The sequence below is a fragment of the Aptenodytes patagonicus genome, chromosome 9, assembly GCF_965638725.1.
Source record: "Aptenodytes patagonicus chromosome 9, bAptPat1.pri.cur, whole genome shotgun sequence".
NCBI lineage: Eukaryota > Metazoa > Chordata > Aves > Sphenisciformes > Spheniscidae > Aptenodytes > Aptenodytes patagonicus.
Genome location: NC_134957.1, coordinates 20411560 through 20424581, shown reverse-complemented (window position 1 = coordinate 20424581; position 13022 = coordinate 20411560). Strand labels below are relative to the sequence as shown.

Below are 13022 nucleotides of genomic sequence, written 5' to 3'. Positions count from 1 at the left end.
CTTTCTTCTTAGGAGAGGTGTTCCATCCCTCTGATCGTTTTTGTGGCCCTCTTCTGGACCTGCTCCAACACGTCCGTGTCTTTCTTATGCTGAGGGCTCCAGAGCTGAACAGAGTACTCGAGCTGGGGTCTCATCAGAGTGGAGTAGAGGGGCAGAATCCCCTCCCTCGACCTGCTGGCCACGCTGCTTTTGATGCAGCCCAGGGTACGATTGGCCTTCTGGGCTGCGAGCGCACATTGCTGGCTCATGTCCAGCTTTTCATCCACCAGTACCCCCAAGTTCTTCTGAGCAGGGCTGCTCTCAGTCCACTCATCACCCACTAGTTCTGTTTCATGGCTGCATGTGGGTAGTGCCTACAGCCACATACACGTTCTTTATGCCTGGCTAAATTTAATCTGTTAAGAAATACATTGTGAATTTCAAGAAGCAGAAGAAACAAAAATAACAAAAGCTCTTACACAAACTTGTGTTGTTATGTATTAAAAGTTATAAATGGTTTAATAGGATCTGGCTATGGAGTTGTTGCTTTAGAAGAACAAGGATCTCTGACAGGATCCTAAAGATCAGGAAACTTTCTCAGAGTAGATAAAGTCTTTAAAGAAATTAGGGTAGTGTACAGTGTTTTGTAATACTTGTCATAATACTATTTTAAAATTGATTGATGCTTATCACTCAAAGTGGCTGGTCCAGTGCACTGGCTACTCAGGTGGTTGCTGGAATAACTGTAGGATAAAGTCTGAGCGCTGCCAGGCTTTGCAGGCTGGGGAGACCAGATTGAAGCATAGATGAGGCTGATGCTGATGACTTTCCAGCCAGTAACAACAGCCAGATCTTGGCAGACATGACGAAAGAAACGTTCCTTCTGTGTAGCTGCAAAGATAAAGCTTTTGATTTTCTAAACCACATGGAGCTATTTGGAATTTTATTACTCATGTTTTCAGACCAGGTAATCACCCATTCTCTGCTTATGAATCTTCTAACCTACTAACATGTGTAATGAGGTCTGTGGCCATTTGTATGCCCCAAATATAATAAATAGTATACTTGGCAGCTGTCATAGGCAAATTTGTACTCTGGAAATCCTTTACTGGGAGAATGTTTTCCTTCACAGAAATTGATGATATTATTAGTATGAGTGAAAATTACTTCAGTGAATAAGAAGTCTGCAAACTCTATCTCCAAATTCCATCCAACGGATAAGAAATGGATGTTTCCTCAAAAAATGAGAGTCAGGCAACCCTTCTAGTTTGAAAGACATCAGTTCATTTTTGCTGTGTGTATAAAGTGGAAGAATTGATGTTTAACATTTATTTTGTTTTAAATCTGTTTTTCAATGCAACAGCACTCCTGTCTCACTGGTGGGAATGAAAGCAGGGAGCGGGTATGGGATGGAATTTGCTTCAGTTGGAATTTGCCACTAGTTTCTCTAGGCCAGGATTTCCTCCAAGTTTTGTAACCTCGTGTCATTTGAATTGGAGGAGGGTTGGTTTCTATTAGTAACTATCATTTAGTCTCAGCTGCCAGTTAAGATGTTTGCCAGCTCTATGAAATGAATTAAAATATTTGAGGACATTGGTTAACCGAAGAAGTCAGTGAACCCTAAAATGAATTAGTATCTTAGCTACAAATTCACGTTTAATAGCTCCATTTGAAAGACCTTTTGTGCAGTAAAAGATAAGCTTGTGGCTTTGTGTTGTGTCCCTGCTCATGTAAGCTGTAAATAAACTGTCTGATTTTAACTACATGTTCATCAACTGATAGACTATTCAGAAAAAAGTATCTACAGCTTTGTGTAATCCTGTCAACAAAACTGAAAAATATCAGAACGTGGAGCTGTTCAGAGCCAGATTCAAATCTGTTAACATCAAATAACCAGTATGTGACATTCCTACTGCTGTAGTTTGGAGGTCAGTCATTGCCGTGGGGCTGTAAGAAGAATAAGCTGGTACTCAGGATGAGAGAGGGGCTTAAAGTCTGGCTTTACATATGGTTTATGAGTTACTATTTAAACTCTACAGATTCTGACTTTTGAGTGTGTGGGTTTTTTACACTCTAATCCTGTTAGAGTCAATGAAGAATGCTTTTCCAGGCTTGTCGCAATTTTGCACCAGATTTTAATCATAGGAGAAGTTTGTATGTGTAGAAAATGGAGACCTTGAGGACAGTTTCCACCAATTTTTATTTCATGAAGTAAACTTTTTTTCACTGCTTTGCCTTCTAGACACTTTTGGTGCTAATGGCTGAAACTGGACTGGATGGGAAGGTGATGCTTTGGCCTGAAATGCTTTAGCAACAAAGGAAAAGTGGCAGTCACTGAGTCCTGTCTCATACTGTGACTGGCCACTGTGTCGTATTGAAAAGGATCCATCGAAAGGGATTACCAGTTCGTCAAAACTGTTAAGTCTCTTGCCTTTATAACTGGAAGGATGTTGCCCTCTGCTCAAAAACTTAATTTCTCCTGCATATATTTATGGAAGCTTATATGTACTTGCTCTTGTGCCAGTATTGTACTTTCCTCTAACTAGTTAGTATAAGACAACACAGTGTTCCGCCCTGACAGTCACCCATAGTGCTGGTTTATATACTCTTACCACAAAGAGATCTTCCTGTTGACATACCTTCTCAGTTACTGACAGTCAGAGGTGTAAAATGCTCCTAAGCAGCAGGGTGGTATCCAGAACATTGTTTAAATAAAGTTTGTTCATTTCTCTGGTGTTTACCTTTCTGATGAATGTATAGATGGCCATTGTATCACCTCCAAGTCTTCATTTTGCTGGCCCAAATAAATCACGCTCTGTAGCAGGAAGGCTCTTAAATCACACATTTATAATCAGAGGGATTTTTCAAGCTCTGTTCCTGTGCAGAGTTCATCTTTCTTGGAAGTAAGTGACAAAAACGGTGCATGGTATTCCAGCTAAAATTCTACTCATGCTTGTACCATGTCATTAATATCTCTGTGGTCACTTTTCTCTTGGATGGGTGTACAGCTATGAGGCAGTATGACGATGTGGCCTGAAAAAGATGAGTTCTTGGGCCACGTCAGGTGAGGCGGTTTGTTCAGAGGCTTGTATCATCCTTCTGTTCGATAGTTACTCAGGACTTTCTCTTCATCTGCTGCTTCCCATTGATTACTCACCCCCCAGTTTGAAAAAAAAAAATTCCTAGTATTAATTCCTAGGCTTGACCTAGCTCTTAATACTATTAAAAAAACCTGAATAGACAGGGCAAGTCAAGATTTAGGAAACCTCACTAAGAAAAAAGTTGAAATGAGTTCAGGCACTTGATATTCTTCATGGGAAAAATGTGTTTGTATTTTAAGTTTATCTGATGTTTTGCTGACATGATTAATTTTATTCTCACCTGTTCAATATTTCACTGCCAAACAAATCCCAGCAACTGCTTTCATACAGTCTAACTGGCAAGACTATTTCTTGCCAGTTATTTATTTCTGCTCTGTGACGCCTTGTGTTAGGAAGAATTACTGAATTCTTTTGCTGCATCATGTTGTGCTATCTTTGATGGGTCACACTGTCATTTCTGAGTGCAGAGATTGTGATTCCTGGCTTATTTTTTTCAAGGATTTTTAGCCTTGAAGAACTTCTTTCATGTCAGTAAGGCAACTGTGTATTAACACATGCATAGCAAAGTAGAATCTGCTGATTTCAGAGGGAGGAGTTGAACATGTGGATAAGTGTTATCAGAATTGGGCTCTAAATTCTGTAATACAACAACTAAAAGTATAATAGACAAAGAAAATGTTTTAATGAATTTAATTCCTAATAGCCATGAAGGGTAAAAAGAGGTTAACACAGGAGCGTTATGTAGCTCATGAAGTAAACAGAGATATTATGTTTCACTAGTTTTTTTTCTGTGAAATTGTACAAGGGTGTCTGAATGTCTGGTACTGTAAATATAATTTCCTTATTAGTCATCAGCAGATAATAGGATCCTGAACTATATGAAAGATGTTTATTTGAAGATTCCAGAAGTTTTCATTATGCTCCTTTTCCAGCTTTTGATTATGAAGTTTCTTGTTAGGATTTTGCTCTGGACTGGAGCAGTCCTTAACTGGAGTTGGGAAATTACTGGAAATGAGTCTGGGGAAAAAATTTTCATCCCTGCCATATCTCTTTATGCAAATCTGAGATTCTTTCACTTTCTATTTTATCGTCATCATCTCTTTTTTTTTGTCATCATTTTTTTTTCTTCTTTTGTCATGGGCATGCTCTTTTTTCAGTGTACTTTACATCTTCCAATTTTGCATGCTGGCATTCCTTAGAATCCATTCTTCTCTAAAAGTTTCCAATTTTCCCATTACCGCCACTGCTACTTTAACTTCCTCATGTTAAAGATGATGGTTTTAACCTTTCTGCTGTCCTTTCCCGAAACGTGCCCTCATCACATTCCTCTGCTGGCTTGTGGGTTCACCCTCCTAGCTGATTGAAATCATTGTCTTCAGCTGATAGATTTCAAGTCTTCTGCAATTGACCCTTTGATACAGAGCAGAAGTTTTGAGGCAAAATTGGGTCCCAGCTCATGCATCTGAGCTGTGCTTCCTGGAAATCTCCCACTGAAGTCTTGTGTTAGTTGCTTTACTCCTGCCTGTGCTGCAGGTACAATTTTCTTTGGATTTGCAGGCAAGGCCTTCAAGATCGTTTGCAGCTATTCTGTGGTCCTGTGTGTTGCTCTAGAGAAGCTGGAATGAACGTGAGTCTGGGACACCTCTTATGGCATCACAGCTGTTAGGTTTCTTTACTCTCTTTGGCTCCACTCCAGAACAAGCTGAAGTCAATGGAAAGATTCAAATGGCACTCCATCTGAACGAATCAACTGTGCATAAATGCTTGATGGAGGTACACCAGAAGCAGGAGAGGAAAATTGTTCTTACACTGACTTTTGTTTGAGTATCTTTTAAAAATAGTTTCTCACTCGTATCAATACTTCTTAAATAAAGTGGTTTTTCCTACATTGAAATGTTAGTGATTCTTATGTAAGGCTGAAATAACTCAATTAAAATCAGTATGTATGTTACTCAGTATATATTATGGCTATTTAAATCTCAGAGAATATGTATTTTTTTTAACAGTGCTACTATTTTATGTTTATGTTTTCTGTTTTGAAAACCTTGGTCTACTTCTAGCCAATGAAATTAAAATAGTTCAGTTAATTTCTGTTATAATGGTGGCGCTTACCACTATAACTAGTACCCTTATTTCTTTAATTCTTATTGTTTCGGAGGAGCCGTATTCATCAATCTGAAATATATCTCAGAGCAGTTGGAAAAATCTCTTCCCTGAATACATACACAGAACCAGTATGAAGGGCCCATGCTTACACGTTCAGATTACAATCTATAAATGTTCGAATGACCTATGCATTCATACATTTGAATGGAAAACTGTATTAAACCTTTTCAGAAGAGAACACTGTGGTCTAGAATCTTATATGCAGCCTTTAGACTTGCATTCATAAATATTATGCACATGGCTGTTTGCTATTTAAGTAGCCTCGGAGTGTCTGATGTCAGTTACTTCCCCTAAATAAAATACTTCGGACATGTAACACCTGGTTTGGAGCCAACTGGCTTTGGTTTGCATCCTTTCCAAATGCTTTCATTCACAAGTGAGCAAAATGACTCCTCATGCTGTGAAAAGGAACGTAGAAATACATAGTGAACGCAATTTTACACAAAATAAGGACATATTTTTGGGTTTTAATAAACCTCAGTCAGAGTTTGATCCAGCTCCTGATAAATTCAATGGAAAGATTCCTTTTGACTTCAATGAGATTTTGACTAGAACCGTATTTGCTAACCACAGCACTGTGGGGAGCAGCACGAGCAGCGGGGATGGAAAGAATCATTGCTTTTTGTCCAGTCCTCTGCCGCTGGGAAGGACCCGATTGCCACCAGAGATGGGGGATTCTAAGAAGGTGAGCTTCAGTGCTCTGAGGCAGCAACTGTTGCAAGGCAGTGACCTTAGAGGAATCCAGACCTGCGATGAAATAAAGTTTCTTTGCCATTGCTCACTCTTAGGAGGCAAGCAGAATTAACAGAACCATAGAACCCAAAGGCTCATGCAAATGACTGTTGGAAGAAAGAATAATCTGGAGAAAAAATTAATTGGAAGTTGAAATCTTTGAAGAATTTAAGATTGAATAAATGTCTGGGAAGGCATAATCTCATTACCTGGAGGCACAAAGCTATCTGCTAAGAGTGTAAATATAAGGTTACGTGTCAGGAATAGAGGTATACATTGGCTAGCAGTGAGTCCAAATTTCCACTGCAAAATATGCATATAATCATGGCAAAAGGTGTGTCTTGGTGCACTTCACTCTTAAGCCATCTTAGAACCAGATCCTAAAGTCTTAATAATACGTGTGGTCAGAAATGACCTCTCAGCAGTGTGTCTGTTAAGACAGGGACCAGTTCTTATGTACTGAGCCCTTGCCAATGTACACTGCAGACTCAAGTTCATGCTGATCATTCCTGTCTGAGCAGACAATTTGGAGATACTCTTACAGCTTATTATATAACCTCTAGGTACAATTTTTCTGCTCGTCTTTGTTTGTTTTATTTTTACCTTTACAGCGTTAAGCTTACTTTTATTTCCTGCTGCCTACGATCAGAATTGCCTGCATTGTGTTTCCTGTTGTGGTGCTTCTCTTGCGATGTATCACTCTTTCTCTGTTCTGCTCAAGTATTGTGTTAGATCCTACCATAGGTTGTTAATGAGTAGTCCAAAAGGCCCATATCTAATGGGATCTCATCTGAACAAGATTGCCAAAAAGTCTGCAAAAATACTGTTTGCTTGGGTTTTTTTATACTTGATGCCTCTTAGAATTGCTTCAAGGTTGTTATGACTATTTCGCAGCAAGAAATAATGCTCCCTTCAGGCTAGGGAAGTGTGGGAGGTTGGATTTAAGGTTAGTATCTGTTCATTCTATGCTGCCTTAAAAAGAGGTGTTTAATTTCGCAAAACAGTGTGAACGACAGGGTGTATAGAGGTTTTTTTATTTACCTTTAGCAGAAAACTTACCAAGTGATGTCAGACTAGTTACTTTCTTTGAGAAAGCTGATGCAAAGAAGTTCAAAAGTACAGGGGAAACTTGCATGAATTGCCTTTCATTTTTCACGTTCCTCACTGACAGATGTCAGGAAATTTTAAAGGCTTTAAAAATATTTTCTGTGAATGCTTTTATTAAGGAAATGTTCAGTTCCAGTCTGAACTTGTTTCAGAACTTAGTTTGGTCACCTTGATATGAGGAGCTTAAATGTTTATTCCATTCAGAGTTCCAAAACCTAGGGACTGTACCTGAGCATACTTGACAGTGAAAGAATGTTTCCTTAGAGAGGGGTGTTCTTAGTGAGTGGCTAAATTACAACGCTAAATTGAACTTTTTTTCCAGGACTTCTACGGTGTTGTCAATAGTGTTGCAGGGCTTTTGGCAGCCCAGTATTTTGAGCCTGTTGAGTGTGGGAGGGAGTGGGTCAAACTCTCTGAACTAAATTCCTGTAGTTGACCTCCACGTACTGTCACAATCTGTGTTAGCTGGGAATTAAGTTCGTGATATAGGGAATTCAGATTTACATAAATATTATAAGTATCCTTGGAATAACTAATGCTAATGCAGCAAATTCAGAATATATTTTCAGATTAAATCCAAATCCACGGTGGTTTCCTACCACCTTCCTTGCACATCTATTCTTAGTTAAAAATGCTACCTTCTCTCATCCAGGAGTTTCTCTGTTCTTATGGCTCAGGGAGTACAGCTTCTTGTTCTTGCAAGGATCACAAAGTTAAATTTGTCTTGGTAGCTCTCATTGATGTAGAGATACCTGGGTATGCAGGATGGCTGAGGCACAAGTTCTAATTACTGATTGTGATCCTAGTCTAATAGTGTACTGAGTATCTCAAAACATCATCTAGTCTTACAGGTTTTGGTAGCTCTAGAAAGCACTCATCACGTTGCAGAGTAGCACCAATTTGTGTAGAATCACATGTCCTCAAAGGATTTCTAAACCAACTTTTTCTGTCTATTTGGTGATTCTGAAAATGACCCAATTATGGTTAAAATGTAACTATATTTTGCCACTTACTTCCCAGCAAATTCACACGATAAATGTAATGTAGGTGAAAAATGCTGAAACAAAGCATTTTAATTGAAGATGATCTTCAGCTGACAAATAGTTATGACACTCAATTTTCTTCTTTCTTTCTTTTTTTTAATAGGGTGGAAAGAAGTATTACAGCGGGCCATGTGCAGGCCGTGATTGCAGCGCTGGATGCAAATGTTTTCCAGAGAAGGGTGCGCGGGTGAGTTTGTTTTCACTAATACAACTAGTCTTTGTGTCTCTTATCAATCTTTTTATAAATAAATAAATAAACCCCAAGTTAGTGTGTGTAATTCTCAATCTAATGACCTCATGAAACAAGAGAAATGATGAAGACCAGCTGCATTTCAAATGTCCCTGGCCAAGATTTCAAAAGCTGTTCTAAAGGTTTACAAATGGCTAGCTTTGCAATGAGTCTTCAGTGGAATCTCATTTCTTTATGTGGTATGAGCCCTAGTTCAAAAAAGTCAGATTTTTTTAAGTAGATAACAACAATTAAAAAGGAAAATCAAAGTAGTGTGGGCTTCCAGTACAGATTTTGCCCAGTCCTTACTGTAATAGCTTCTATTTGTTTGTGGAAGTGTTTTTGACTTTAGTGTTTATTTGCGAAGGAACAAGACTGAATGAATCTAAGCATTTCCCTTTGAGAAAGTCTTTTGTTTAGCTAAAGCCCCTCTCTGAAGTCTGCGTTTGAAGCAACCAAATGTTTAAGCAAGTTTTCTGTAAAAATCTTTAATTTCTTTTGATTGTATGAAAGGGTTATAACTTTTATCTTGATGCAGCTGGTTATTTCCTATCTTAGGGTAATGCAGAGCTGCTGACTTCACTCTGCCTTCAATTACAATGTTAATTTTTGTCCAGACACTATCTACTTAATATTTTCTTTTAAGGTCTCTAAAGTATTTTAGCACGTATCAAAATGAATCTTACAGATTTTGCTTACGGAGATGAAAGGAGGAAAGAGCTGCATTGTAGTTACTTGAAGAATTAACTTGTAAGGGCTTAAGGAGAAGGGAAATACTACTAGTTGTCTTGTTTAATAAAGCAGTTATTCTTGCTGAAATCATATTGAAAAGTCATCCTCTGAGGGAAAACAAAAGAAATTAAGTCTTATTTAAACACTAGCAATCCTGATTTTTTTTTTTCCTGTGTATTTCAGTGACACAGTATGGGTAAATTCAAGGTATCACTTTCTGGGACTGAACTTAAGAAAATGTTGCTATTTAGAAATGATCGTCCATTTATCGTCCAATGATACCATTTAAGCATGGGCTTAAATGTTTCCCTAATTGCAGACAGACTTGAGCATGAATTCTTAATTGATAACTGATGATGTGTTTGCTCTAGAAGTATAAAAATTCTTTCAAATCATCATGTGGCAGGGTGAAAACATGTCTAAACAGATAAGTGGAAGAACTTCGCAAGGAAGTTCTCAACATAACCTAGAATATGAGCTAAAGCCAATTGCTCAACACCTTTTGTGATTAGATACAGTAAGGGACAGACCTAGTTTGGTTCTGGAACACAATATCCTGTAAATGCTTTGACCTATAGATAGCAATGAGCATCATTCTTCTGTCTCTTTACATTCCCGGGGTTCAACTTGATTGTTTGAACTGGCCACAACACTGTTGACCTTGCAGTTTGAGCTCTTGGCATCTCTTTTGTTAAGATGTCACAAAGATTTTAGGCTGTTTTCATAGCTGACCTGAGAACTCATTTGGCTTTTAGCTTGTTTCTTATGTGACCTGTATCAGTAGGCATTTTCAGTCCTTTAAACACGTGTTCCATCCTACTGAGACCTGTCCGTGGAGTAAACTCTGCTAGAAGTGGTAATCTTTCCCTTTTACAACACTACTTCCATCAAGCCATACTGAGCCCTGCTGACACCTTCTTGGACATCTGCAGGCAGCTACTGGAGTCCTGCCATGCCAGAGGATAAGGAGGTGACTGGCTGAACTGGGAAAGGGGATGGTGTGATTATGTATCCTACAGCACAGCTTGTCTCTTGGAGGAGACTGTACAGCCTGAGGCTAATTCCTTGGCTTCCTGCCTAGCTTCTCCTCCAATGCTGCAAAACCTTTAAGTTCAGAACAGGCAAATGGGAGATGGGACTTTGCCAATGCCCTGAATCCATATTTTGTTTAAAAAAAAAAAGTTTCAGCTGTCAATTTTACACAATTAACCAGATCAGAATAAAGCTAAGCTTTCTTTTTAAAAGAAAGAAATGGCTAAAAAGCACAAAAAAAAAGACAATAAGCTGACAGCTCAATGAAAATAATATAGGCAGTGTCCTTAAATGTCCTTCTCCCTGGGTGCAATTCTGATCAGATCAAGCTGTGATGAACTTGTTTCTGACCAGATACTTTAAAAAAATTATTTAGGCAATAAAAATGTCAAAAGTGCCTAAGACCCACTGCCTAACTGGTGAAAGATATTTCTAGAAATGGGATGTAGGCATGTAGAACCCCCATGTCCCCATGTTCTTGTTTTTGCTATAGACTGTTAGTGCATGTGCAAGATATTAAAAAAAAAAAAAAAAAGATAACAAGTGTAACCTCCTTATCTTTAAGACGGAGCTTGGTAGAAGACTGATCTCTATAGAGTGAGTCAGCTCTTTGTGAAATAGATTGGGATTCTTTTTAGAAGGAAGGGTGGTACTGTGTTTGTCTAGCAGCCACTTAGGGAATTCTAACGGAGTGATAAGGCATGTAGCAGCAGGAGAAGCCCACCAAACTGATTTTGGCCAGTTACAAGTCTAGGAATTTTGGATATGGTTGTTCAGTTCCCCTAAACTGCATTGTTAGAACTTACACTGACTTTAATATGAAATCTAACATAATGCTGTGCAAAGAAAAAGCCAGGTAGCATCACAGAGAATATGAGAGCCCCTACCTACAGCTGGAGTCCCTAGATGAATGTGTGGGACTTCTAAATCTCTATGTCCCTACTCCCGTTCTTCTGGCCAGCTGAGATACCAGCTATCAAACTAGTACAACAAGGCAATTTTAAAAGGAAGTCTGCTGTGATAGTGGAGGTACCCAAATGTACTCCGGTGCATGCAATCTTTTTGGGAAGGGAGACAGTCTGAACACAAACTTACACCTATTGAACCCACTTCTGCATACAAGTCTTACATACAGTCCTCTTTCAGAACAACAACTGATGGGTAGAAAAAGCGCTTTATGTTAAACTATGAAGCACAAGAGGGAAGTTGGAAAAAGCAACCTTATTAAATTATAATGTGAGGAAGTGAATGTAAATTCTGATGCTAGTCTCTTTCTAGTGAAAGGCTGAATTTCTAATATGTATAGTTCCAGTGTAGGTGAGCGATCTACAGCTAGAACATTTTTGTCAGAAGAAATTATTGTGTTTAAATAATTGTTTTTCAGTCCCCTTTCTCACTGTTTAATCCACAGTTTATGGGCAGGGATAATGCCCTTTGAAAATGTCATGCTGTATTGATGGCTGTCTTGCTAAGAAATGCACTGCAGATAAGTCAGCAGTAAGCAGGAGGGCATTTTCCCTATTTGTAGAGTTTCAAGAAACACTACATGGTAGACGGCCTGCACCATTTCATCTCTGCAGCTCATTTTGCATTTTTTTATGATGGTGTTGGCTTTTTTGTTTTTATATACTGTCATCTACTTTCAAACACTCACAAAGATAAACTAGCAGACACAGTCCTAGTTGCATGTATACCTTCTCCTGATGCCTGTTCACTTATCTGGGAATTTATAACAATATTAGGGTTTGTTTTAAACTTTGCTCAACATGTGCTGGAGCTTTTCAGCTGATATTAATCTTTCATTTTTTCATTCTAAGTCCTGTCCTCACCTCCCGCACCAAAAAAAGAATTAGAAGGGAAAAAAAATTTAGAAATTGTTTCCAAGGCTCCGCAAATTACTCAGCAGAGACTGTCTCAAGCAGCTTTTACAGCTTAGAATTGCTGTAAATTGGGAGAACTTGATGTTACCAATTATATTTCTTTTTTTCTTGTGATATGTGATCATGTCAAATAATGCGTATTTGTTACACAACATGTGTTCTTTAAAGCCCATTAAAATATGATGATATGATCAATTAGAAAACTATTAATGGCATTATAGAACCTCTTTCCTGTCTCTGAAAAAATCCACACAGAGGCTATTTCTAGCAACTGGTGTGGTTGGAAAGGAGCATGTCTGTAGAATGAGGCAGTTGGTTCTGAGGACATGATGGACACTTTACACTAAATCGAGTCTAGTCCCATGAAGTGAAGGACCACTGGAGTGCATCAGATATGCCGTGGAGCCCATCTCCTGACCTAGCCTCACTCAAAAAAAATCCTATTTATGTACTCCAAGACTACACTGCAATGTGAAGCAAAGCACAGTAAGTAGGAGAGATTGAGTAAGACTGAGAGATTTTGCTCAAAAATGTAGTCACTATCTGAATTAAAGGCTAATGTACCCCGAGATACGTGAGATTCCACAGGTTTTCTCTGAAGTTAAAAAGATGATAGTAAATGTAGTGTGAATTATCTGTGGGCAATCAAAGGGTTTTTGATAGAATTACTGCAGATCAAACAAGCTAGAAAAGATAGACAGATCCTCAACATCCATGCACGGAACAGCGTAACCTGAGGTCAGAACTTTGGATGATTTAATCTAATTGTTATCTAGCATAAACTAATGTCGCATTGGCAAGAGATCTTAGATTAACTTTTGTCTGGAACTAATCCCCTCAACTTAATACTGGGTGTACAAAGTGCCTCTCGTGATAATTAGTTGAAGATTGGTTGACATTTCTTTGCTATGAAATTGTAATAATTACAACTTGTATTTTTTAATAATGTTTGCTGAATTTTGCTTTGGCTGGTTAAACACTCTAATTGGAACAGTTTAGGGATTTCCTGAAGAAACACAAT

The 13022-nt window shown here is 38.4% G+C and overlaps 1 protein-coding gene across 1 annotated transcript in view; it reads left to right on the top strand.

Annotated features, from left to right (window-relative positions):
- Positions 1-13022, top strand: part of COL4A6 (collagen type IV alpha 6 chain) — a 145671-nt gene that overhangs the window by 42426 nt on the left and 90223 nt on the right. The window contains exon 3 of the mRNA XM_076347367.1: positions 8232-8315. Coding sequence (XP_076203482.1) covers positions 8232-8315 — 84 coding nt within the window. The remainder of the gene's footprint in view (positions 1-8231; positions 8316-13022) is intronic.